We start from the raw sequence: 23,508 nt of genomic DNA, 5'->3' as shown, positions 1-23,508 counted from the left end.
TAATGGGCCATAATTTAGAAATAAAAAGATTAAAATAAGTTGGATTCTCTCTCTTCTTCTTTACTTCCACAAAGAAACAAATTCTGAAATTCTATAATGAACATTTTGTTTATTAATATATTTTATTGAACAACAACTAACATTTTAATCTTGAAAAATATGTCCAAGCATAAAATCATATTTGGCTTTAGAATATGGTATTTTGTGCTCCAATAAATGTCATTTCTGTCAAATTCAAATTATTAACCCAAGCAAAGATTTTTAAAAGCATATATATAGTAACAGAATGATGTTAGCAGGAGGGATGTAAAAGCATAAGCTTATCAGATAGTCAAATAGTGATTTGAGTATTCACTCCCCCCATCAGAGGCAGCAAGGGGGCGGGAAGGGACAGGAGCTGGTGCTGGGGGGAACTGGCTTAAAAGCCGTTTCCCCCAGCACCATCCTTAGGGGAGGAGGAGAATAGGAGAGGCTGCTGCAAAGCAGCCCATCTGCAGGGGTCCCATCAAGGAGCTGGGCCAGCCCACAGATAGAGGCTGCTGCTACCAAGCAGCCCCTGTTTGCAGCGGCCAGGGCTGATCTGACCTTTCCTCAACCTATGAGGAAAGAAAAACGAACAATGAGGTCAGAAAAATAGCTAGAGTGAGATTTCTATTGCAAATCATTTGTAAGAGAAGACATCAATGTCTAGGGACATGTATTATGAATGGATTGTAACCTACCACCAATAATGGCTCTCAGTTGAAAGCCAAAAAATCCAACAAGAAAAGGGTAGACCTAGGATGAGTTGGAAGCATATGACTATATATGCTGAAAATTACAGGATGGACTAAGGTCTAAGGAACCCTGTGATTATGTACCCCACAACACAAGCAATGCCTCCTCTGGTCTACAATACTATTTTTAGCAGAGGAGTGTCCTGTTGCCTCCACATTGCTAGAGTCTTTTCCCCCTCACAATGAAAGACTCCAGCAGTGGGAAAAGGTTCTGGCAGTTCCCCACTGCAAAGCCTTACGCAGACACATCACTGTGTGGATACAGCCTGCCTTTCACTGCAGCAGGTAGTTGTATATACACTACATGTTGCTGTCAGTGGTATGCAGAACAGATACAGTCTTAGTTGGTTGCACACATGATGATCAAAGGACTACAGATTATGGCTGTACACTCAGAAATAGAAACAGAACATTAAGCGCAACCTGAAAGCCTGTTCTTCCTTTTTGGAGGCCAAACTATTATACCTGTGTGTTTGAAGATACCAAGGACAAAAAACAATTCAAGGACAAAAAGTAAACTAGGGAAACTAAAGATAAATCAATGATACAGGGAAAGAAGATACGTAACCCTATATTTTGGAGCAAACAAAATGGCACAAAACTTTAAGAGGAGACAAATGCTAATGTGCCTCATCTTGAATTCAGAAAATGAATATCTGATATAAATTGATCTATGTTAGCTATACAGATTGTTACAACATTTACCTGCAATGGGTGGACCAACTATCATAGGTACAGACATGAGTCCTAACAGGAATCCTATGGCCTGTGAGACTTCCTGTGCACCAACCAGCTCAAATGCTATAGGAGCCATGATACAAATGAAGCAGCCATCAAATAGACCCATGAAGAGGCAGACAGCAACGAGACCTCCAAAGACATGACACAGTGGAATCATCATGGACATCAGGCCAATCAAGAAGAATGAAACCACCTATACATTGTCGAAAAAGTTAAAAAAAAAATCAATGAGTGTCCAAAATAGGATATAAATTCACGCTTAGTAATAACTGAGGAATTAAATAGGCTGCCTATATTTACTATATAAAAACCCCACATAAAAGTCCCTTGCTTCCTGCCAAAGTTTCTACTACTTACTCCACAGTAATAAGTGACTCAGTTTCCCAGTACATCAACATGTTTAAAAAAAAAAAAAAACCCTGTACATCTGCTGACAATGTTTATTTAATAAAAGAAAGCAACTACAGTATAGAAAAAGTAATATATACCAATGAGATAGTAAAATAAAAAAGAATGCACATGATTTTCATTTGTCAAAATAACACTATATAAATCAGGCCAGTTTTAATTATTTTGGTAATTTCTTTCCACATAACCAGTCAGCAACTATGTCTATAACAACAAACACATGCTAAAAATCCCCCTCTAGAGTAGAGTGTAAAAGAGCCTATGACAATCCAGTTCCTGTTTCTCTGATCCTTCCTCTCCACAGTCCTATCAGGGGACCAGACATCCACTTCTCCCTGACCCTCAGCTCAAACACTTGCACCACTTCCTTCCTCAGAGCACAACCACAGAGGTCCCCCAGCCCAAATACTCTCAAGTCCTAGGACCCAGAGCCCAATTGAAGGATACCCACCAGCCTATTCATACACACCCCTCCTGAGCTTAGCTGAGAGCACCCCTCAGCTCAGACACCCAGCACCCCCTGCAAGGAGAGCCCTTGTTAATCATTTCACTATATGATGGTAGAATCTTAGTGGCATAGATATCTAGTTTTAACAATCAGGCATTTAATTAAAAACTAGAGTTACTGAAGATGAAAGATACTGGTGTACTGCACACTTTGTGAATAATAATGTTGTGAAAGACTGCCTGTCTCTCTGTAGCTATTCCAACATCTCTGTAAACCTCATTCTATGGAGATTTTGGAAATAGCGCTTTATTTAGAAAGCGCCAAATCATAGCACCAAATGACAAAATGAGTTACTTCGAAATAGCATTGAAATAAGATATGCAATTTGAGCTATGCAACTTTGAGTTACAGTGCTGTGTAAATGCACCCAGAGGCAGCCTGCTTTAAATTGTTCTCAAACTGAGAGAAAAAAGTAATGCACACAGCAGGAAAATATCACACCACTCGTGACACTCGTGTGTCAAAAAAGTAAGGTTTCATGCAATCACACAAATTATAATGATAGGCACACTAATTCATCCATCTCCAGTAGAGTTGTACTAAAAAAATGTTGGTGAAACTAGTAAATAATCCTGGTTTCAAGACAACAAAAATCAGTCATTTTCCTTCCAATTTTTTCTCATTGAAATTAAAAGTGTGTTTTGGAATACACAAAAGTTATACTATTTCACACACAAAAAGCTGTTTTTCTCTTAAAATTCTCATGAAAATTACATTTCTCAATAGGGCAAGTCTGATTTTTCTGTAACAAATAAATTTACAAAATTTGTTGGAAACAGCAAATATGTGCACCTCATTTGTGACTGTCAAGGCCCACATTAAAAATTATATTTAAAATGAAAATGAATAGTTTTGCATATCATAGAATTATAGGACTGGAAGGGACCTCGAGAGGTCATCGAGTCCAGCCCCCTGCTCTCAAGGCAGGACCAAGCTCCATCTACACCATCCCTGACAGATGTCTATCTAACCTGTTCTTAAATATCTCCAGAGAGGGAGATTCCACCACCTCCCTTGGCAATTTATTCCAATATTGGACCACCCTGACAGTTAGGAATTTTTTCCTAATGTCCAATCTAAACCTCCCTTGCTGCACTTTAAGCCCATTACTCCTTGTCCTGTCCTCAGAAACCAAGAGGAACAAATTTTCTCCTTCCTCCTTGTGACACGCTTTTAGATATTTGAAAACCGCTATCATGTCCCCCCTTAATCTTCTTTTTTCCAAACTAAACAAGCCCAGTTCATGAAGCCTGGCTTCTCTAGACCTTTAATCATTCTTGTCGCTCTTCTCTGTATCCTTTCCAATTTCTCCACATCTTTCTTGAAATGTGGCGCCCAGAACTGGACACAGTACTCCAGCTGAGGCCTAACTAGTACAGAGTAGAGCAGCAGAATGACTTCACGAGTTTTGCTTACAACACACCTGTTGATACAACCTAGAATCATATTTGCTTTTTTTGCAACAGCATCACACTGTTGACTCACATTCAACTTGTGGTCCACTATGACCCCTAGATCTCTTTCCGCCATGCTCCTTCCTAGACAGTCGCTTCTCGTCTTGCATGTATGGAACTGATTGTATGTATATACCTAATCACCAACTCAGATCTTAACAAAATATTAATTAGAAGAATGAGAAAAAGTGCACAAAGCTGACTTTTAGCCTACTGAATTATCATGCAGAAGCTGTACCTGTAAATAAACTTTTTTGGCACCAGGAATATAGTCTGCAGCTCTGCCAAAGATCAATCGTCCAATCCCTGAAGTGATGCCAAGACACAGCAGAAGCACCTCTTCTTGTACATCTTCACCAAGCCTCTCTTTTACATGTTGCATCTGTGGAAAGAAAGAACAGAAAAGGAAGGAAGGGCAGAAAAGATGAGGTGGAAATAGATTTTTTTTTCAAATATTTCTTATAACTCTCCCCTTTCCCCACCACACATACTGTTTTCAACCACATTTTAGTTTTCAGAAAGTAAACCAATGCTGTTTGTTATAATTTTTAAAAATGTTTTACAAATGCCACATGAGATACTGACATCAGAAACTATTTAAAAAGGGGGGCTGGTTAGTTGTATACACAGTTATCCAATTCAAGAGTGCTTTTGAAAATACATAAATTTGGCAACTGAACTCTGTGGGTACGTCTAGACTACAGGCTTTTGTCGACAGAAGTTTTGTTGACAGATACTGTCAACAAAGCTTCTGTCGACAAAGAGTGTCTAGACTACATTCAGTTCTGTCGACAAAGCAAGCTGCTTTGTCGACAAAACCCTGTAGTCTAGACACAACCCTAGATGCAATAACACCTTCTGTCGACAGAACTCTGTCGACAAAAGGCGTTATGCCTCGTAAAATGAGGTTTACCAGAGTCGACAAAACTGCTGAGTTCTGTAGACGTTATGTCGACAGAACTCAGCGGTAGTGTGGACGCAGGTATAGTTTTGTCGACAAAAGTCCACTTTTGTCGACAAAACTCTGTAGTCTAGACACACCCTGTGTTATCTTAAATATCACTCCCAAAAAGTATCAAGGTATTTTCTTATGTCTAAAAAGTCTAAGTAGAATTACTCCATTCCCACACCTGGCAAAAAATAAAATGTTCATACATGGCTCTCAGTCACTACTTAATATAATTCCACATCTGGTAACCTAACTGCAATCTGAAAATAATCAGCCTTCAGTTATCACCAGTTATATTTCCCTATGTTCCAGTTTCATGTTCTTGCAACTTCTATCTTGTTCAGTTTAAATATTCTTACTTATCCCCTCTTCAAATCATTGGTATAATGAGGAAGTAGCCCGATCATTAGATAATTAACTCTTTAGTTGCCAACAGAAAATAAAGCCCATTACACACAAATGTTTTGCTGAGCTTTTAAGTTCATGGTAAGTCTCTCAGCTTTTCTTGCCCTTTTCTCAGTTGTTTAATTGCTTCCATAAGTAAGAAGTTTCACTAAACTGTACTTCTTGAACCCCAGAATGCTCTCCTGACAAATCAGAGCCTACATATTCACATCTGTAAAAAAAGCACTCACTGTCCACTTTCCTTTTTTTAGCACACCCTTTTGAAAAGGAGAAGAAAATCCTAACTGTTGCCTTTATTTCAAACTACTGTTTTATAAGATTGCACGCACTTCATGCAAAGACAAAATAACATCTCTGCAGAGACTCATTTTCAAAAAAGTTGCAATGGAAGTGTGCCTTCTTAATTCAGAAAAGAAGTAGTGCTTCAGGGGCATAGCCATGTGAGGGCCTGTGCGGGCCATGGTCCACCCACTTATTGTCCTAGCCTATCCCATCACTTGCCCCACTCCACCACCAGACACTCCAGCCAGATAACAGGGTCATGGGCTTGCCTTGCTCTGGCCAGGAGGTGGAGTCATGGGCTTGCCCCACTCCTCCCCTGGCCCCCCACCCAACATTCCAGCCAGGAAGCGCGAGTGGGGTGCAGGAGCATGCAAGAGGCCAAGCCTGTGACCCAACACAGTAGCAAACAAGAAAACATCAGGAAGCCACACATTAGCAGAGTCAGGAAAAACTCTATTATTCTGTCAACATAAATTAAACAGATTACTAAATCAACAAGATTACCAATAAAAGAGAAAATTCTCAGGCAGAACTCTACATAAAACAGATTTCACCCTTGATAACTGCGCTGCATTTGGTTTTACACAATTTGTTTAGATTCCTGCACTAAATGAAATTTATTGGCATAGGTGTGTGTTTAGGTTCTGGTAAGTCATTCTTTAAAGTTGTTTTAGGGAGCGTTATGATTTTAGTTGATACTAAGGGGGTCTTCAGTATGTGGTCACACACATTCTGTTAAATGAAACAAAATTACTTTGAGTTTCATCTTGGGAAAGATTCTTAGATAAATTTGACCAAAAATAACACTAGTATCACATTTGAAATCAATCCTTGCTTAATTTAAAAGAAAAAAAGTGATGTAATGCAAATTATTCTTTTCAAATCATTATGAATTATCTTTCTAGTGAGGGACTCTCTTCTGTATGCCATTCATGACTCCTGTATGTCACCATTAATTTATATCACATCACAGACTTGCCACCCTTCACAGAAATCACAGGACAGCCAAACAATTAAGTTATCCTTATGAAGAAATATTCAGAATAATTCTTAAAATGATCGACTATAATAACATTGAATCCATGGGATCTATCAAAAGTAGGCTCAGGGTATCAGTTTTTAAAAGCATAATTTTAATGAACTGGGTTCTCAAAGCAGTGAATAATATTCAAGAGAGTGAAGCAAATGACACTAAGTCAAATTCATCCCTGATGTAACTCCATTTGCTTCAATTATTAAAGGTCTAGGAAAAATAATTAAAGGTCTAGGAAAAATGACCAATGAGAGAAGATTGAAGGAACAGGATTTGTTTAGTCTGGAAAAGAGAAGACTGAGAAGGGGCACAATAACAGTTTTCAAAAACTTAAAGGAGCTGCAGAGAGAAGGTCTTGCTGCAGTCCTTGTCTCTGGGCCAAGTTTCCTCCTCTCCATAGCTTCGCAGGGAAGAACATATCCAGAGGAAGGTGGAGAAGGAGCCTGATAGAAACAACATAGGAAGCAGTCCATGGAAACAGCAGCAAGGTATGAAAAATGGCTGACCATAACTACTTATTTTAGCGCCAAAACCCATAGAAGAGAGTGGGCCTGAATTTCCCTGCCAGCCACCGGTTGAAGTGGCAGTCTGGATATGAAGGCCACATCTATACTTACCAGAATATCAACACTCCAGAGGACAAAATTCTAGTGTTCCATTTTGCAGGTCTAGTATAGACCCGTAAATCGAATGCAGAGGGCAGCCATCGCTGACATCCAGTACTCCATCTTCTGCGAGGGGTAAGGGAAGCTGACAGGAACAAACGTGCCTGTCGGCCTCCCACTGTGTCCGCCATGGCTCGGCTTAAGGTAAGCTAACTCCAGCAACGCATTTTACATAACTGGAGTTGCATACCTTAAACCAACCTTCCGGGTCTAGTATAGACCAGGCTGAATGGGAAGACTGCTGGATACAGTGTGTATGGGATTCCATGGAAGTGGAGGACATTACTATAGATATCTGGCCAGAAGGATAAGCCACAAAAAGAGAGCATCCTGAGTCAGAGAGAGACACCAACAGACAGGTGGCTGGATGAGTGGTAGAACAGGAAATAACTTTCTGGGTCAAGCTAATCCCCAGGTCAGCCAGTAGGAGGTGCCCCAGCAATTAGTGGACCCCACTTCAGATCAGCAAACCTATTTGTCTAAAATAAAAACTGACCCAACACCTTGAACCAAATCTTACCCACTTCTCCTTTCTATGTCCTATTATATTTTTAATTTCCACCCAGCTCAGCAATTTCAAACTGCCATTGGAACCAGAACCAAAGTACCAAAATACCGGTGAAAAGGATGTTCTTGTGAGATTTTTGATTCAACCAAAAGTAGAAAGATACTACAAGGAATCTTGGTCTTATGAGATTTCAAGGCTAAGGATACACAACTCGAGATTTGTATGGTTTGGAAAAAGCAAATTGTGTGCCTTTCGGAACCAATTAAGTCTCTGAACCTTTGAAATTTCTCTATCATTACTTAATATGCTACTACTTACATTAGTTTTCCACATGAGTTATCACACTGAACTGAAATCATCACCAACAGCCTGCATGATATTATCTTTTATGTTCCTTAGTCTCAGGAAAGGCTGTGTGCCCAATGATCCCTAATAAGCACCAAGCTGGAAGTCGAGAATGCCAAAATTGAGCTTAGATCAATGACAATAATCTAATTGTGTATGAAGATAAATGAAGACAAGTTGGTTGCAACTTCTAGTTTTTAAAGATGTATGAGGCGGAAATAAAAAGGGGAAGACAATTTTCTTTAAATGTAATATTTGCATTCATACATCTTAAAACAAAAATAAAAAAGAAAATACAAATATCTTTTTCACAACAAACTATTTTGGAAACTTCTTTATGGGATCCTTTTCATTTTTTTAGAAGATCTGAAAATTGTTCAGATTAAGCACACAGATACCTAAGTCAGGGTTGACATCTTTTGTATAGTATTTTGTAAAGAAGAATACACTCTTTTACACTTCATTTCCACATGTTGAACTTGTATACTCCACTTTCTAATCAATCTTCTATTAGTGGCTTATATTGTCAAAACATTTTTAAAAGTATGTAGTCAGAGAAATCCTAATAAATGAAATCACAATACATTAACTTTAGGATATCTGGTTCCACAGCAGTGAAATAGCTAATAAATAACAGAAGTGACACTTGCTGATTTGCTGATACTGTACTCTTGGTAGACATAAATTTACTCTTATCCTTAGACATCTGCTTATTTAATAAAATTGGGTACATCCACAACCTAAAATACATGGTTACTTCTTTCAATTAGTTTTTATTTGAATCCTACAAAAATGGAAATACAGTAACCACTGGATTTACCTTTGAGTTTTATACTTTGGTATTTGTGACTTTTCTTCCCTCTTGTTGTTTATATAGAGACCATAGTTAATTGTACTTTCATAAAAATTACTAATAAAGGAAATATGTATTAAGAACTGAACTTTGTTTCCTTTAGGTTTTTCTATTCTACCTTAATAAAATACAGAGAATGTCTGACTTTCAAAAGAAAAGTAGCCAAACCAAGAACAAACGTTGCCAGGTCAACACTGATGATTACTGGAGAAGGAATAAGGGTGTAGGATAATTACAGAGCTGGACAAAGGGAGTAAATTTCACTAACCTGTGCAAACATATTGCAGCAGATGTTGAAATCTGAAGGGAGATAAATCAAAGATTAGAAAAGCAAGAAAAGCATAGGAGCTATTGAAGATCTGATCCATTAGAAATATCCATATAACCACCATACTGGATTTATACAACACTAGTATCCTACTCAGAACTTCACATGGGACTGAAATGTGGTAAAGTGAGTGAGAAAAAACAAAGAGTAAATAGTGCTTATGTTTGACAGCCATGATTGTGGAAAAAATCTGAGTTGTTTTAACTTTCTGAAATTGCCTACAAATGAAGATATATCTATTCAACATAGAATCACTTATGAGTATGGAACACCTTTTGAAATCTATCTTCATATTGATCTTTCTACAAAAGAGACTGGTTGGAACCTCTCAAAGAAAAAGGGGTGCGTAACAGAAAAATGAATAATGAAGGAAAACTAAAAGCAAACTCCTTGAACAGGAGTCAAGGGAATGAACATGATGAGACTACATGTTTATTTGAATTTTTAAAAGACAGAAATAATCTAGACAAACTATTAACTCAAATAGATAAACGATATCTGTTTTACACAAATGTTTATATCTTCTGGATTTGTTTCAGGTACATTTCTGAAGTAACATTTTTGGTTCACAAAAAGTTTGACAGTGAAATTAATACCAGAGGCTGTGTCTAGACAGCAGAGTTAAATAGGAAAAAGATACACAATTTGCGGTATGCAAATTGCATATCTTTTTCCAATGTTCTTTCAAAAGAGGCTTTTCTGAAATTTGGGGCGTCTACATGGAACCAATTTTCGGAAAAATCTGCTTTTTTGATATGTCTCTTATGCCTCACAGAACGAAGTTTACTGGGATGGTGATAGAGTACATCAGCTTTTCCAAAAAAATTTTCAGAAAAAAAGTGGACGTGTTCCTTGGATGCGGCATTGCTTTTCCAAGATACTTCCGGGTATCCCAGAAAAGTGCTGCAGTCTAGATGTAGCCTGAGCAACCAGTTGTAAAGGAATACTCAAAGTTGTTCTTTGGGAAGTCATTTTGCAGGTTTTTTTCCTTTAAGGAATATTAGTGGCAGTCAGTCACTCAAAAAACTTTGACAGACAACTATTTTCTGGAAATGTGAGGAAGATTATCTGTGCAAGGAAATTGTGCGGCTGTATTTAAACACCGAGTCCAGAGGTTACTCACCTCGATAGTAACTGACATTCTTCGAGATGAGTGTCTATGTTGGTGCTCCATATTAGGTCGGTGGACCGCTGCTGATCCTCAGAGTGGAGATTCATAGCAGTGTCTCTGGGGCCGCGCAGGCACACATCAGCCATCCTGTGCTATTAGACTGTAGGCATTGTGCATGTGCGAGCTCCAACCCACCCCCACTCCTCAGTTCCTTCTCTACTCCGAAACCATGGCTTAGGAAGGCCAGGATCCCGAAGTAGAGAGGCGAAAGGGAGGGTTGTGGAGCACCCACGGGGACACGCAAAGAATATCAGTTATTATCAAGGTGAGTAACCTCTTCAAGAGACAGATGTCCCCGTGCATGCTCCACATTAGGTGACTACAAAGCAATTCCCCTTTAGGGAAGTAGGGACTTCGGATCTGGCAGAAAAGCAGTGGAAAGAACTGCCTTAGCTAGTTTCAAGTTGGAAAGAGGTCCCTCCATAAGTGCATAGTGCTTTGCAAATGTGTGGTCGGAGGACCATGTGGTGGTTGCCCAGATGTCGCTTATAGGTACTTCACGGAGGAAAGCTATCATGGTACCCATAGCTCTGGTTGAATGTGCCCTTATGTTCTCTGGAGGGAGCACATCTGACTGTGTAGCAAAGCTTGATCCAGTAGGAGAGTCTCTGAGATGAGATGGCCTGGCCCCTATTGTGGTTTGCTATTGAAACAAATAGTCTGGGAGATGCTTGGAATGGTCCCGTTCGCTTCAGGTAAAAAGAGCACTCTGCACAGGTCAAGAGTGTGCATTTTCATCTTGAAAGAGTTGGCATGTGGTTTGGGGAAGAAGGTGGGAAGATATATTGTCTGATTGATATGGAGGGATGAGTGTACTTTGGGTATGAATTTGGGATGGGTACATAAAGTGACCTTGTCTTTAAAAGAGGTGGTATATGGGGGAATCCGCCATTATGGCTGCGATCTCTCCTACCCTTCTGGCCAAGGTAATGGCTACCAGGAAAACCATTTTCATAGCCAAGTGTAATAATGAGGGGATCATCACTGGTTCGAAGTGAGGCCTAGTTAGAGCATTCAATACTAAATGCAGGTCCCACAGTTGCATTGATATCTGGATAAAGTGCCTGCAGGCCCTTTAAGAACCTCTTGGTGAGTGGATAAGCAAATATGGATGAGTCGTCTATCTTGGATTGGAATGTAGTAATGGCCACAAGGTGAACTTTAATTAAGCTTATTATGAGGCCCGCTTGTTTAGGTGCAGGAGATAGTCGAGGATGGTAGGTAAAGGGGATGTTGAAGGAACCAACTGTTGACAAGCATACTATGTCGAGAATCTTTTCCATGTCTGAAGATAAGTCTTGCAGGTGCTCTGTGCCCTATTGTGTAGAAGAACCGTTTGTACTTGCTGTGAGCAAGTCAATTTCAGGTCAGAGAACCATCCAGGAACCATGCCTTCACGTGTACTGAATGGAGGTTTGGATGGGTATTGTGGGAGCCCTGATGAAGGAGGAGATCCCCGATGCAAGGTAAGTGGATTGGTGCGGCACAAGACATCACCGCAAAGAAGGGAAACCATGGCTGGCGTGGCCATGCTAGTGCTATAAGTATGAGGTGGGCCCTGTCCTTCCTTATCTTGTGAACTACCCTGTTCAATAGGGGAATCGGAGAAAACACGTAGAATAGGTGGGACATCCAAGTGATGAGAAAGGCATTCCCCATTGATCCCTTGCCTATTCCTGCCCTGGAACAGACTAGGGGGCATTGACTGTTGGACTGTATGTTCATTTGCCATTTGTGCTCGACCAGGAGGGCTCTTCTGAGTGCATCTGCCGTTGTATTCAGGGTGCCTGGAAGATGCACTGCAGTGATAATTGTGTTGTGTTTCAGGCACCAGTGCCAGAGTTCTATGGACTCGGAGCAGAAAGATTGAGACTGGGCTCCACCCTGACGATTTATGTAAAACATTGCTGCAATGTTGTCTATGTATAGTCTGACATCTTTGTTGGCAATGAATAGGAGGAATTTGACTCATGCATTTCTGAATGCTCGCAGTTCCAGGACATTTATGTGCAAATTCTTATTGGAGCTGGACACAGGCGCTGGCAGGTATGATGACGCAGATGGGTGCCCCGTCCTGTACGAGATGCATCTATCATCATGGAGATGGATGGTTCTGGTGGGTAGAAGGAGACTGGAACACAGGTTCCTTGGTCTCAGCCACCAGCATAAGGATTCCTTTACTACCCTGGAAGAGCAAGGAATTTGGATAATGGATGGACATTGGGTTTGTACACCTGTCCCAGTCAGCTCTGTAAGCATCTCATGGGCAGATGAGCATTTTCAACTGCGAAGTTGCACACTCCTGTGTGCCCCAACAGCCAAAGGCATTCGAGTGCTATTGTACAGGGGCTGGATCATAAGGTTTTTACCAAGGCGACAATTTTTTAAAAAACAGTCTGTAGGTAAGGATGCAGTGGCCGTTGTCGAATCAAGGCATGCTCCTATAAACTGTATCTTGTGTAGAATAGTGTGTCGATTTGGCTTTGTTCACCTGAAGGCCCAGGTGTCAGAATAAGTGTGTTGTGACTGACCGAGCAGAAGGAATTGTTGTGTGAGCACAACTTGAGAAGGCAGTCATCTAGGTAAGGAAATATAATGACACTGTGGTACGCTGTGACAACCACCTGCACTTTTGAGAAGACCCTCAGGGCCGTAGAGAGTCCAAAAGGAAGCACTTTGTATTGGTAGTACTGAGAATCTACAACAAAACAAAGAAAACGCTTGTGAGCAGGGTGGATGGCTGTGTGAAAATATGCATCCTGAAAGTCGAGGGATGTAAACCAGTCATCCTTTTCCAATGCCAGTAATATTGTAAAAAGTATTATCATCTTGAATTTTATTTTCTGTATGAATTTGAGTGCTCAAAGATCCAGGATGGGCCTCCAACCTTATCTCATATAATCCAGCAAAATGAAACTGACCTCAATCTCATTGCTAGCCAGAAGGATTTGAAAGATAATTTTAGACTGACAGCTTTAGCTAGATCCTGCTGCAACGTGTTGAAGCTCCTAAAAACAAAGGCACTACACTATGTCTATGCAGATTTATAAAAATTGCATTGCATCATCTTAACCTTCATTTGTGTTTAGAAGATTATTTTCTTAATCAGATGAACTAGAAACTTTAAAAAACCTTATATTCTGTAGAAAATGACATGAACCCAGACAAGTATGTAACTGAAATATTCAATCTGCAAATCTTATTTCATATAATTTGTAAATGGATACATTTTTGCCAGGGATTATTTAAAACAGTCAGACAGACATAAATTAACCACCCATTTAACTCCGGGGAAGGGGTGTGGGTCAGAAGATTGCATGTGTATATTTTACAATGTTACAACATTTGGATTTGGTTAAAAGAGCTTCTGCTATTGGGGATGAAGGAATCCTTTAGAAGTATATGCAAAATAATTATAAAATAAATCTCTCACAAGTAGGTGCTCTTTCAGATATTAAAACACTTTGGTTTTTGATCAAAGATCTAAGACCAAGATTTAAGAGTTTATTTGTCCTGAAAGCATATGTATCAACTGAATCTCTCTAGTCTGGCACCCTCAGGATCTGACTGGTACCAAACCAGAGAATTTGCCAAACCTCAGTGAGGTCAATGTTGTCTAGCAGCATTACCAACACTTACACTGCAAACAGGGCTCTTAGAAGACATTTGGGAGTAAATTAGAGCTGAATAACAGCACAGAGCTCAGAAAGCCAGGATTGTTGGCTGTAAACAAAACTTTATGGGAATCACACAAAACTTGGCCACATCCACACGATAAGTGGACATCCAGTTAACTTAAACCATGGTGGACCATGGATGTCACCAGACCACAGAGTCAAACCTGTATTATGCTGCTATATAGCATTGCTTGCTCACAAAACATTAAGATTTTAGCATTACAGTATTATTACTGGTTGGCTTCCTCCCAGCTTTCTTTGCTTCTGACATAACTAGAGCCAGAGATTAATCTATTATGGTATTTGAATGCCAGATCTTCTGAAATGCTAATGACTAGTGGATGTGTTTAATTCAGAATAATCAATTATGAAAGCTATACTCCTTCCTCCCCTTTCCTCCTTATTATCCGGCATTCATATGTCACATTACCTTCTTAGATTGAGAACTCTACAGAGATGGGAGTGTGCCACTGCAGAGCACCTACTGCAAATGGAGCCCCTGGGTGCTACAGCAATACAAACAATAATTTAAGATATAGATTTCCATCAAAAATTTTGTTTCTTTAAATATTTAAAGGAGAAAAGTATAAAACAATCAGAAGACTATCCCATTTTTCAGTAACAAGCTGATAAATAAAGAAAATAATTTGTTTTGCACTGGAATGGAAGGATTGTTTCCCAGTATTAGCTGTTATTTAGGACTGATTTTCTTTGCAGATTTACAAGCAAAGCAGATTATATAACAAATTGAGGATGTTATGAAAATTCTATTAAATTGCCTTGTGTTTTGTATGGATCATTTGTCAGTTACTGTGATAATGTAAATTCTTCAGAAATGGAGAAGCTTCTCCCTCACTTGTGATAGATTGAACCAAACCTATTGAATTTCACAATTTTACTGTGACATTATATTAATTTAGGTTATGTTTTTGAGATCTTTATACAAAAAGATCCATATATTGAGATCTAGCATAGTGGTTCCCAACCTGTGGTCCGTGGACCCTTGGTGGTCCACAAAAAGTTTAAAGACCAGGCCCACCACAGGACTGGGACTTTCTGCTAGGCAATTCTCACCCAGGACTCACCGTTCACAATCATCGATTCTCCTGCCACCTGTTTACACTTCAGCACTGCTGGGACAGGAGCACCAGGGAAGGAGCTGCCTTTGACCATGAGAGCTCCCTCATCATATCCTCTGTGGATACTCAGGAGATGGAGGGGGCGGGAGTTGAGGAAGCAGCGCGAGCCAAGGGATGTGCTGTCTACCGCTTCTTGTCACTCCCCTTGACCCAGAACAGGAAAAGGCAGGAACTGGGAGCTGACAGGTTCCAAGCCTGCAGACACTCCATGTGTATAAAGTCCCATGGCACCAGCAGTTTGCTCTACTGGGCTAGGAAGCAACCCTGGAAAGTTCTCACACTCTGCTGGGACATCTGTTTGCTTGCAGAGTCTGAGTTTGCTTGCAGGCACAAAGTGTCTCAGCTCCCACTAACACAACAGCGAACAGCAACCAATGGGAGCTGAGAAGCTCCATGCCCTGCAGTCCGCACATCCCTCAGCCCCTGGTGAAGCTGACAAGCTGGGACTGTACTGTGGAGTCTGTTTAAACAGATCAGTCACTTTTTACCATCTTTTCTCTTTTCTGAAATGATCATGTTACATGAATACATCATCCTGCTCTAACTGTTCAAAAGCTAGTAGAGTGGCAGGAAGGGTTTAGTTGGGCTACTAGCAAAAATGGATCAGTGGATCAAGACAAGGACGCTGAAAAGAAAGGAACCGGGAGACTGTTGAATGTCAAGTTCCACTTCAAAACAAAGTAAACTTAAAATGCAAAAATATAGTGATGTACACCCTAACTCCAAATGTACATGAACTGGCAATGAATCTGAACGATGTCCATTATGCTTACTCTAAGGAGGTGCTGTCAAATAAAAGCTTAAAAATCAGCTAATTTTTGGCATCAAATTGAAACAAAACATAGTGAATATGTTTAAGCCAAATGAATTTTTTGAGAAGAAAAACAAAGAATTTAAGGAAAGTAATAAATTAATTGAGCATATAGCCACAGGAAGTGACAATGTGAAGGCAGTGGAAGCCTCTTATTAGGTGGTGCAGGACAGGAAAGACACACACCTTTGGAGAGGAACTGACATTACCCACAGCAAAAGAGATGGTGAATGTAAAGCTCAGAGACAAGGCTGGCAAACAGATTGGTTTAATTTCTCTCTCAAATAACAGTTTGACACAGAATTGACAAAATGGCTCAGAATGTTAAGAAATAACTGACAGCGGGTGCAGAAAGTCACTTATATTCTTTGCAAATTGATGAGTCAATGGATATCACAAACCATTCAAATGTCCTCAGTCGTCAGATACGAATACAGTGGAGAGGTCCAAGAGGACTTTCTCTTTTGCAATTCTTTGACCACATGCACAACTGGTGAGGCTATATTTTTGATGTGGTAAGCAATTTCATTAGGGAGCATGATATTGACCGGTCAAAATGAGTGAGGATCAGTACTGATGGGGCTTGTGCAATGACCGGCCAATACACCGGAGTAGTCACTCGAGTTAAAGCAGCGGAACTGTTAGCTACATTCATTTACTGCAGCATTCACAAGGAAACGCTAGCTGCTAAAATAATGCCTGCTGACTTAAGGACAGTTTTGGATGAGTTGGTGAAGATAGTCAATTTCATGAAGGCCCATCCATTGAATTCAAGACGGTTTGCTGCTTTGTGTGACAAGATGGGCAGTGATTACAGCCAACTTCTTCATATAGAAGTTGTCTGGCTTTTAAGAGGAAAGATTCTCTCGCGCCTGTTTGAATTGCATGTTGAAGTGAGGATTTTTTTTGCTGGACCATCATTTTGAGCTCTCTCTCATCACCTCATTGAGTTTCCTTGGCTATCTAAATTGGCTTACTTAGCCAACATCTTCAGCTACCTAAATTGACTTAATCTAAGCCTAAAGGGAAAAGCTATGACCATCTTCCCTGTCCATGATAAAATTTACACTATCAAGAAATTTGACCTGCAGACATCTCAACTTGATTGGTCCAACTATACTTTTTCCAAATCTGTCCAATTTTTTGGCCAGCTCGGAAATGCAACTCACAGATAAGGTAAAATCAGAGAGCACATGTAAAACCTCACAGTACAGCTGTGTGAATATTTTCCTGTTATACCAACACAAACGACTGGATCAGAAAACCACTTGTGGACCTTGCTACCGACAAACAGAAGTTGACATCCCAATAACAGGACTGTCTCACTTAACTATCATGTGACAACTCACTGAAGCTTGTCTTCAAACAAAAGCCCTACTGACTTTTGGCTACAAGTTGTTACTAAATATCCAGAACTTTCTTACAAGGTTGCAAAATACTTGCTGTCTTTTCCAACAACTTACATTTCTGAGACTGCATTTTCTGCACTGGTTGCATTAAAATTAAAGTACCAGAGACGACTGAATGTGGAATCAGCTCTAAGGCTGAAACGGTCATAAATCCGACTAGACATTTGCGCTGTCATCCACTCTCCAGCACCAGCCACCATCTCATTAAGTAAGAAAGTACAGGGTATCCACACTGAAATGTTACAACTTTGAAACAAATTTTTAATGTATGAATGTGAGAATGCTAAATCTTGCACAGATATCACATCATATATCTAAATTTCTGTCCTTATGTTCTTCCATGTTTCAGGTTGACACCTGTGATGTTAGGTAATGTGTGGAGAGTGTGAAAGCAGGCTCTTTGCTCGCCAGGCCTCTTGCGTGTATTGCCATCCGAGCAAAATGTTAACTTCCCCTTGATGAAAAACCCTTACACTATGTGACTTAAAGATCAGTGAAGAAGAGGAACAAAAACCAGACCTGAAAAGTTAATATAAAGTTCTTGCTGGTTGTGCTGATTGTGCCATGCCTGATAAGGCAAAAAAGGAAAAACGGGAAACCATCTCACCTCCTTACTCCTGTCACTTAACAGACAGGGTCTGCTAGCCTATCACAAAAAGCGTGCAAAAGCTTTCTCTATAAAACAGCTTCCCCTCCTGTATCAAATTGAGGAATCCCAAATAAACATTGGAAGGCAGAATATGAGCCAGGTCCGAGGACTGATCACCCGAGGGCCACCTCCCGCTCACCGAACCAAACGAGTTCCTGTAGAGCGTAACGTATACCAAATATGTTGTTGTTGTTGTTGTAGTTTGTGTGTCTGTTAAATGTAATATTGTTATCTGAAATTGTTTAGAGGTATTGTTAAGTAGTAGTGTTAAAAGTTTTAGATAAATGATTAGTCTTGTAAGAAAGACTGATGTAAATGTAACTGTTAATAATCCCTGGTCCCTTGTTAACAACTATTGGGATTTAGAAAAACCTCAGGGAATTTTCTTTACTGTATTGCATTTTGCTTATTGGTCATTCTAATAATTATTTGGTGCCTACGTATGTAAGAAATTGATAAAATAATAACTTATACATAAACTTAATAAAAGTTTAAAAGCTATTTAGTAATAGTTTGCCTGTTTCTGCGCCTCCCTGGGACTAGCCAGATTCCTAAACCTTTTACTTTATTCCACAGAGAGAAATTGAGGATTGGTGTGACCTAGTCTGTGCTACAAATGGTGCACATGTCAAATGTGTATCCTAATGTACCCTAATAATGTGTACCTATATCCCAAATGTAACTTAAGCATATAACTTATGAGCTGTGCACGTATTCTTTTGTTTGCATTATTCGATAAAAATATATGGCACCTCAAAGTTGTTACATTTCAATGTGAACACCCTGTATTATCTCTCAATACTACTATATTTGTTTAGATAATCATTTGAAATGTGTAATAGTTCATGTTATCAAGTAATAGAATGTTTGAAAGCAATTATATTATGGGGGGCACATCAAATTTTACTAGATTGATAAGGGGTCCATCTGTATGCTCAAAAAGGTTGAAAACCATTGTTCTAGTATAGCTCTTGAAATCCTTGATATTGCTATTTCAAGATCATTTTCTAAAATCTTACATTTCATACCTATCTTTACTTAACTGTTTGAGGCATCATCAGAAAGTATAATGCCATTAAAAGCAGCATAGATCACAAGTTGCTGTTACATACTGGATCCATATTGCTCAATTTGAACCCTAAATTACCCCTATGTAATACTGAAGAGACCATTCTGCAAGCAGAGCAGCTGTATGTGAAATGCATACAGTAAACAGAATAAACTATTTTAAATTAGTAAGCTATGTAGTCTCTTCTTCCCCAGCTCTAAGATAGCCTTAATTATATCTTGGGCCTCAACACACATTTACAAGCATCCTAATAGAAGCTGAGAATCTCTTATGTGCTGTAGAACTTTTGGCATGTTAAAAGAGAGTCTTTTTTTTGCCTATATTTTGTGTAACCCAATTTACCTTAGTGATAGAAGGTATCTTAGCTTTGTCTTTCAAAATTCTGAAGTTTTAAAGAGTGTTTAGTAACTTTCATTTGTTTAGTTAGTGCTAGTTCCTCACTCATACAAGAAAGGCATCAAAATCATTTTTTAAAATTCATTTTGCTTGTTTCTGGAACATCTGGAAAACTCAAAAGCAAACAAAAGTCTAGCGCCTCAGGCTGTTTCTATTTCATGTGGTATCTACTCTGGAGTTAAAAAAAGGAGTTACTCACTATTTTGAAGAAATACAGACTACATACAATTATAACAAAGTAACCAAAAAAAAGTCACAATTTTAATAAAAAATTCAAATAATGCCTGCTTACAAGACAGTAATTTAAATACCAGCAATGACATTTCATACAGAATCATTTAATGTACTGAATGCATTAATTGCCACAAAGTGATATATCACCATGACATCATAATTTTCACTGTTGCATATACGCATTTTTTAAAAAAAATCATTTTTGCATCATGAAGCTGTTACTGAATTACACCAGACATTCATGAAAATTAAAGAAATCCTGATTTTTCCTCCATGATAGATAGCAGCTATTTATCAAACATTTTCAGTGTGATTTTGCTGAAGGTGTGGAATAGAATAAGCAATTCATCCATTCATATTTCTCTCTTAAGGGTACACCTATCCTACAGATATACAGTGGCACATCTACAGCACTAAACCAATGCTGCTATAATGCATATGCTTGCTACATTGATGAAAAACACTTCCTTTGATATAATTACCATTTCTCAAAGAGATGGACTAACTATATGTTGGAGGAACTGTTCCATCAATCTACCTACACACAGGGACAGACTAACCTAACTTCAGTGCTCAGGGCATGAATTTTTCACAGTCCTGAGATGGCAAGTATGTAAATCTAATTTTTAAGTGTAGAGCAGTCAGCCTAAATCCTTTGCTTTGCAAATCCATCATTTCAGGCTCAATAACCCCAGTTAGGAAACTGCTAAAAAATAACTGGTAAGAAATCTCAGAGGTGTAACTAAGTTAGTCTGTAACTTTAAAAACAAGAAGTAGTCCTGTGGCACCTTGCGACATGTATACATTGGGAAAGTATGTCAAAATCACACCAGAAATAACTATTTTGAAATAACTCCCCAGTGTAGACATGTCCTTAGAGACTAACAAAAATATATGTATAGCATCATGAGCTTTTGTGAGCAAAACCCACTTCTTCAGATGAGCTGATCTAGAGAGGAGAAAAAAAAGCAGGTGGGGGGGAGGGGGAGGGAAGACTCAGAATAAAAAGGGAGAAGGAGGAAAAAAAAGTACTTGTCAATTGTAGTTTCAGTGCCAATTCAGCTAATTGAGTGTGCTAGAAGTGTCCCAGACTAATTTTTTTATAAAACCAGCTTTCCTTACATTCAACATCCTATTGACATCAAAAGCTGTAAGAAGTGGTTTTACCCACGAAAGCTCATGAGATATAGATATATATATATAGCAAGAGATCTAAGTTTGCAGATGATACCAAGCTGGGAGGGGTTGCGACTAATCTGCAGGATAGGGTCATAATTCAAAATGACCTGGACAAATTGGAGAAATGGTCTGAGGTAAATAGGATGAAGTTTAATAAAGACAAATGCAAAGTGTTCCACTTAGGAAGGAACCATCAGTTTCATACATACAGAATGGGAAGTGACTGTCTGGGAAGGAGTATGACAGAAAGGGATCTAGGGGTTATAGTGGCCCACAAGTTGAATATGAGTCAGCAGTGGGATGCTGTTGCAAAGAAAGCAAATATGATTCTGGGATGCATTAACTGGTGTGTTGTGAGCAAGACACGAGAAGTCATTCTTCTGCTCTACTCTGCGCTGGTTAGGCCTCAAGTTGAGTATTGTGTTCAGTTCTGGGCACCGCATTTCAAAAAAGATGTGGAGAAATTGGAGAGGGTCCAGAGAAAAGCACCGAGAATGATTAAAGGTCTAGAGAACATGACCTATGAGGGAAGACTGGAGGAATTGGGTTTGTTTAGTTTAGAAAAGAGAAGATTGGAGGGGACATGATGGCAGTTTTCAGATATCTAAAAGGGTGTCAGAAGGAGGAGGGAGAAAACTTGTTCATCTTGGCCTCTGCGAATAGAACAAGAAGCAATGGGCTTAAACTGCAGCAAGGGAGGTTTAGGTTAGACATTAGGAAAAAGTTTCTAACTGTCAGGGTAGTAAAAAATTGGAATAAATTGCCCAGGGAGGTTGTAGAATCTCCATCTGTGGAGATATTTAAGAGTAGGTTAGATAAATGTCTATCAGGGATGGTCTAGACAGTATTTGGTCCTGCCATGAGGGCAGGGGATTGGACTCGATGACCTCTCAAGGTCCCTTCCAGTCCTAGTATTCTATGATTCTATGATAGATAGATTAGATATAGTATGTTAGTCTTTAAGGTGCCATAGGACTACTCATTGGTTTTTTATTAGTATAAATACATGGGCAGCTAGATGAAGTTCATGAAAGGTGCCTTCAAGTTCTACCAAATATCATTAGAGTACGAACTTTGCAGGCAGAGAAGGTGGTAAAGGAGCATATACAAAGGGTCAATGTCTAACACTGGTATGCAACTCCAGCTGTGTGAATAGCATAGCTGGAGTCAACAAACCTTAGTTTGAGTTACTACAGTGTCTCCACTGGGGGACAAGGGATTGACAGGCAAAACTCTTCCATCAACTCCCCTTACTCTTCTTGCTCCGGAGTAGCAAGATCAGCAGTCCATTTAGTGGGCATTTACTATACCCACTAAATCTACCCCTTAGGGAGCTCATAGCACCAATCTCTCAGTAAGCATAGACAAAGCCAAATTAACTCAAGTACACATACAAGATGTGGATAACTGACGCTTCTATGGCACCATATGGGCGCCACATTTCAAGAATGATGTGGAGAAATTGGAAAGGGTACAGAGAAGAGCGACAAGAATGATTAAAGGTCTAGAGAACATGACCTATGAAGCCAGGCTTCATGAACTGGGCTTGTTTAGTTTGGAAAAAAGAAGATTAAGGGGGGACATGATAGCGGTTTTCAAATATCTAAAAGGGTGTCACAAGAAGGAAGGAGAAAATTTGTTCCTCTTGGTTTCTGAGGACAGGACAAGGAGTAATGGGCTTAAAGTGCAGCAAGGGAGGTTTAGATTGGACATTAGGAAAAAATTCCTAACTGTCAGGATGGTCAAATATTGGAATAAATTGCCAAGGGAGGTGGTGGAATCTCCCTCTCTGGAGATATTTAAGAACAGGTTAGATAGACATCTGTCAGGGATGGTGTAGACGGAGCTTGGTCCTGCCTTGAGGGTGGGGGGCTGGACTCGATGACCTCTCGAGGTCCCTTCCAGTCCTATAATTCTATGATTCTATAGCTCCAGATTCTATTAGTTATTGTAGAGACAGGAATTATCCTAAAGGAGCACCAACCTTGGCAGTTATAAACCTGTGAAAATGGGAACGATACTACTGGAGCTATACAAAATTCCAATTTCCTTTTTCTTATTTATTATGAAATTTCAAAGGGAAAGGCAAAGAACAGCCCAAAATATTTTGGTTCTAATAAAAGCATCGTTTTATTAGCAGTGAAAGTTTTTGGCAAAATTCCAGTTAATATTGGTGACATCATATATCAAAATGGAAAATTAAGCATGGATTAAGTAAGAAATCTTAACTTTTTTCTGCTATACACAGGCAGTCCCCGGGTTACATGGATACGACTTACATCGGATCCCTACTTACAAACGGGGTGAGGCAACCCCGCACTAGCTGCTTCCCCCCAGCAGACCAGGGAGATGCGAAGCTAGCGTCCCTCCCTCTCCCCCCCAGCAGACCAGGGAGACGCGGAGCGGCTTTTCTCAGCAGACACCTCAGCTTGAGAATAAAGGACTGAGGGAAGTGAGGTGTGGGAGAATAAAACTGAGCTCTGGAGAAATGTTTGGCTAGAGTTTCCCCTACAATATGT

The 23,508-nt window shown here is 39.6% G+C and overlaps 1 protein-coding gene across 1 annotated transcript in view; it reads right to left on the bottom strand.

Moving 5' to 3' along the window:
- Positions 1 to 23,508, bottom strand: part of SLC16A10 (solute carrier family 16 member 10) — a 118,691-nt gene that overhangs the window by 6,567 nt on the left and 88,616 nt on the right. The window contains exons 4-5 of the mRNA XM_006123210.5: positions 4,126 to 4,269; positions 1,482 to 1,710 (exon numbers count right to left, since the gene is read on the bottom strand). Coding sequence (XP_006123272.2) covers positions 1,482 to 1,710; positions 4,126 to 4,269 — 373 coding nt within the window. The remainder of the gene's footprint in view (positions 1 to 1,481; positions 1,711 to 4,125; positions 4,270 to 23,508) is intronic.

This window comes from Pelodiscus sinensis, chromosome 3, assembly GCF_052426305.1.
Source record: "Pelodiscus sinensis isolate ZL-2025 chromosome 3, ASM5242630v1, whole genome shotgun sequence".
Taxonomy (NCBI): Eukaryota; Metazoa; Chordata; order Testudines; family Trionychidae; genus Pelodiscus; species Pelodiscus sinensis.
Note: the sequence above shows the minus strand (reverse complement) of the source record. Positions and strands in the feature narration are given on the sequence as shown.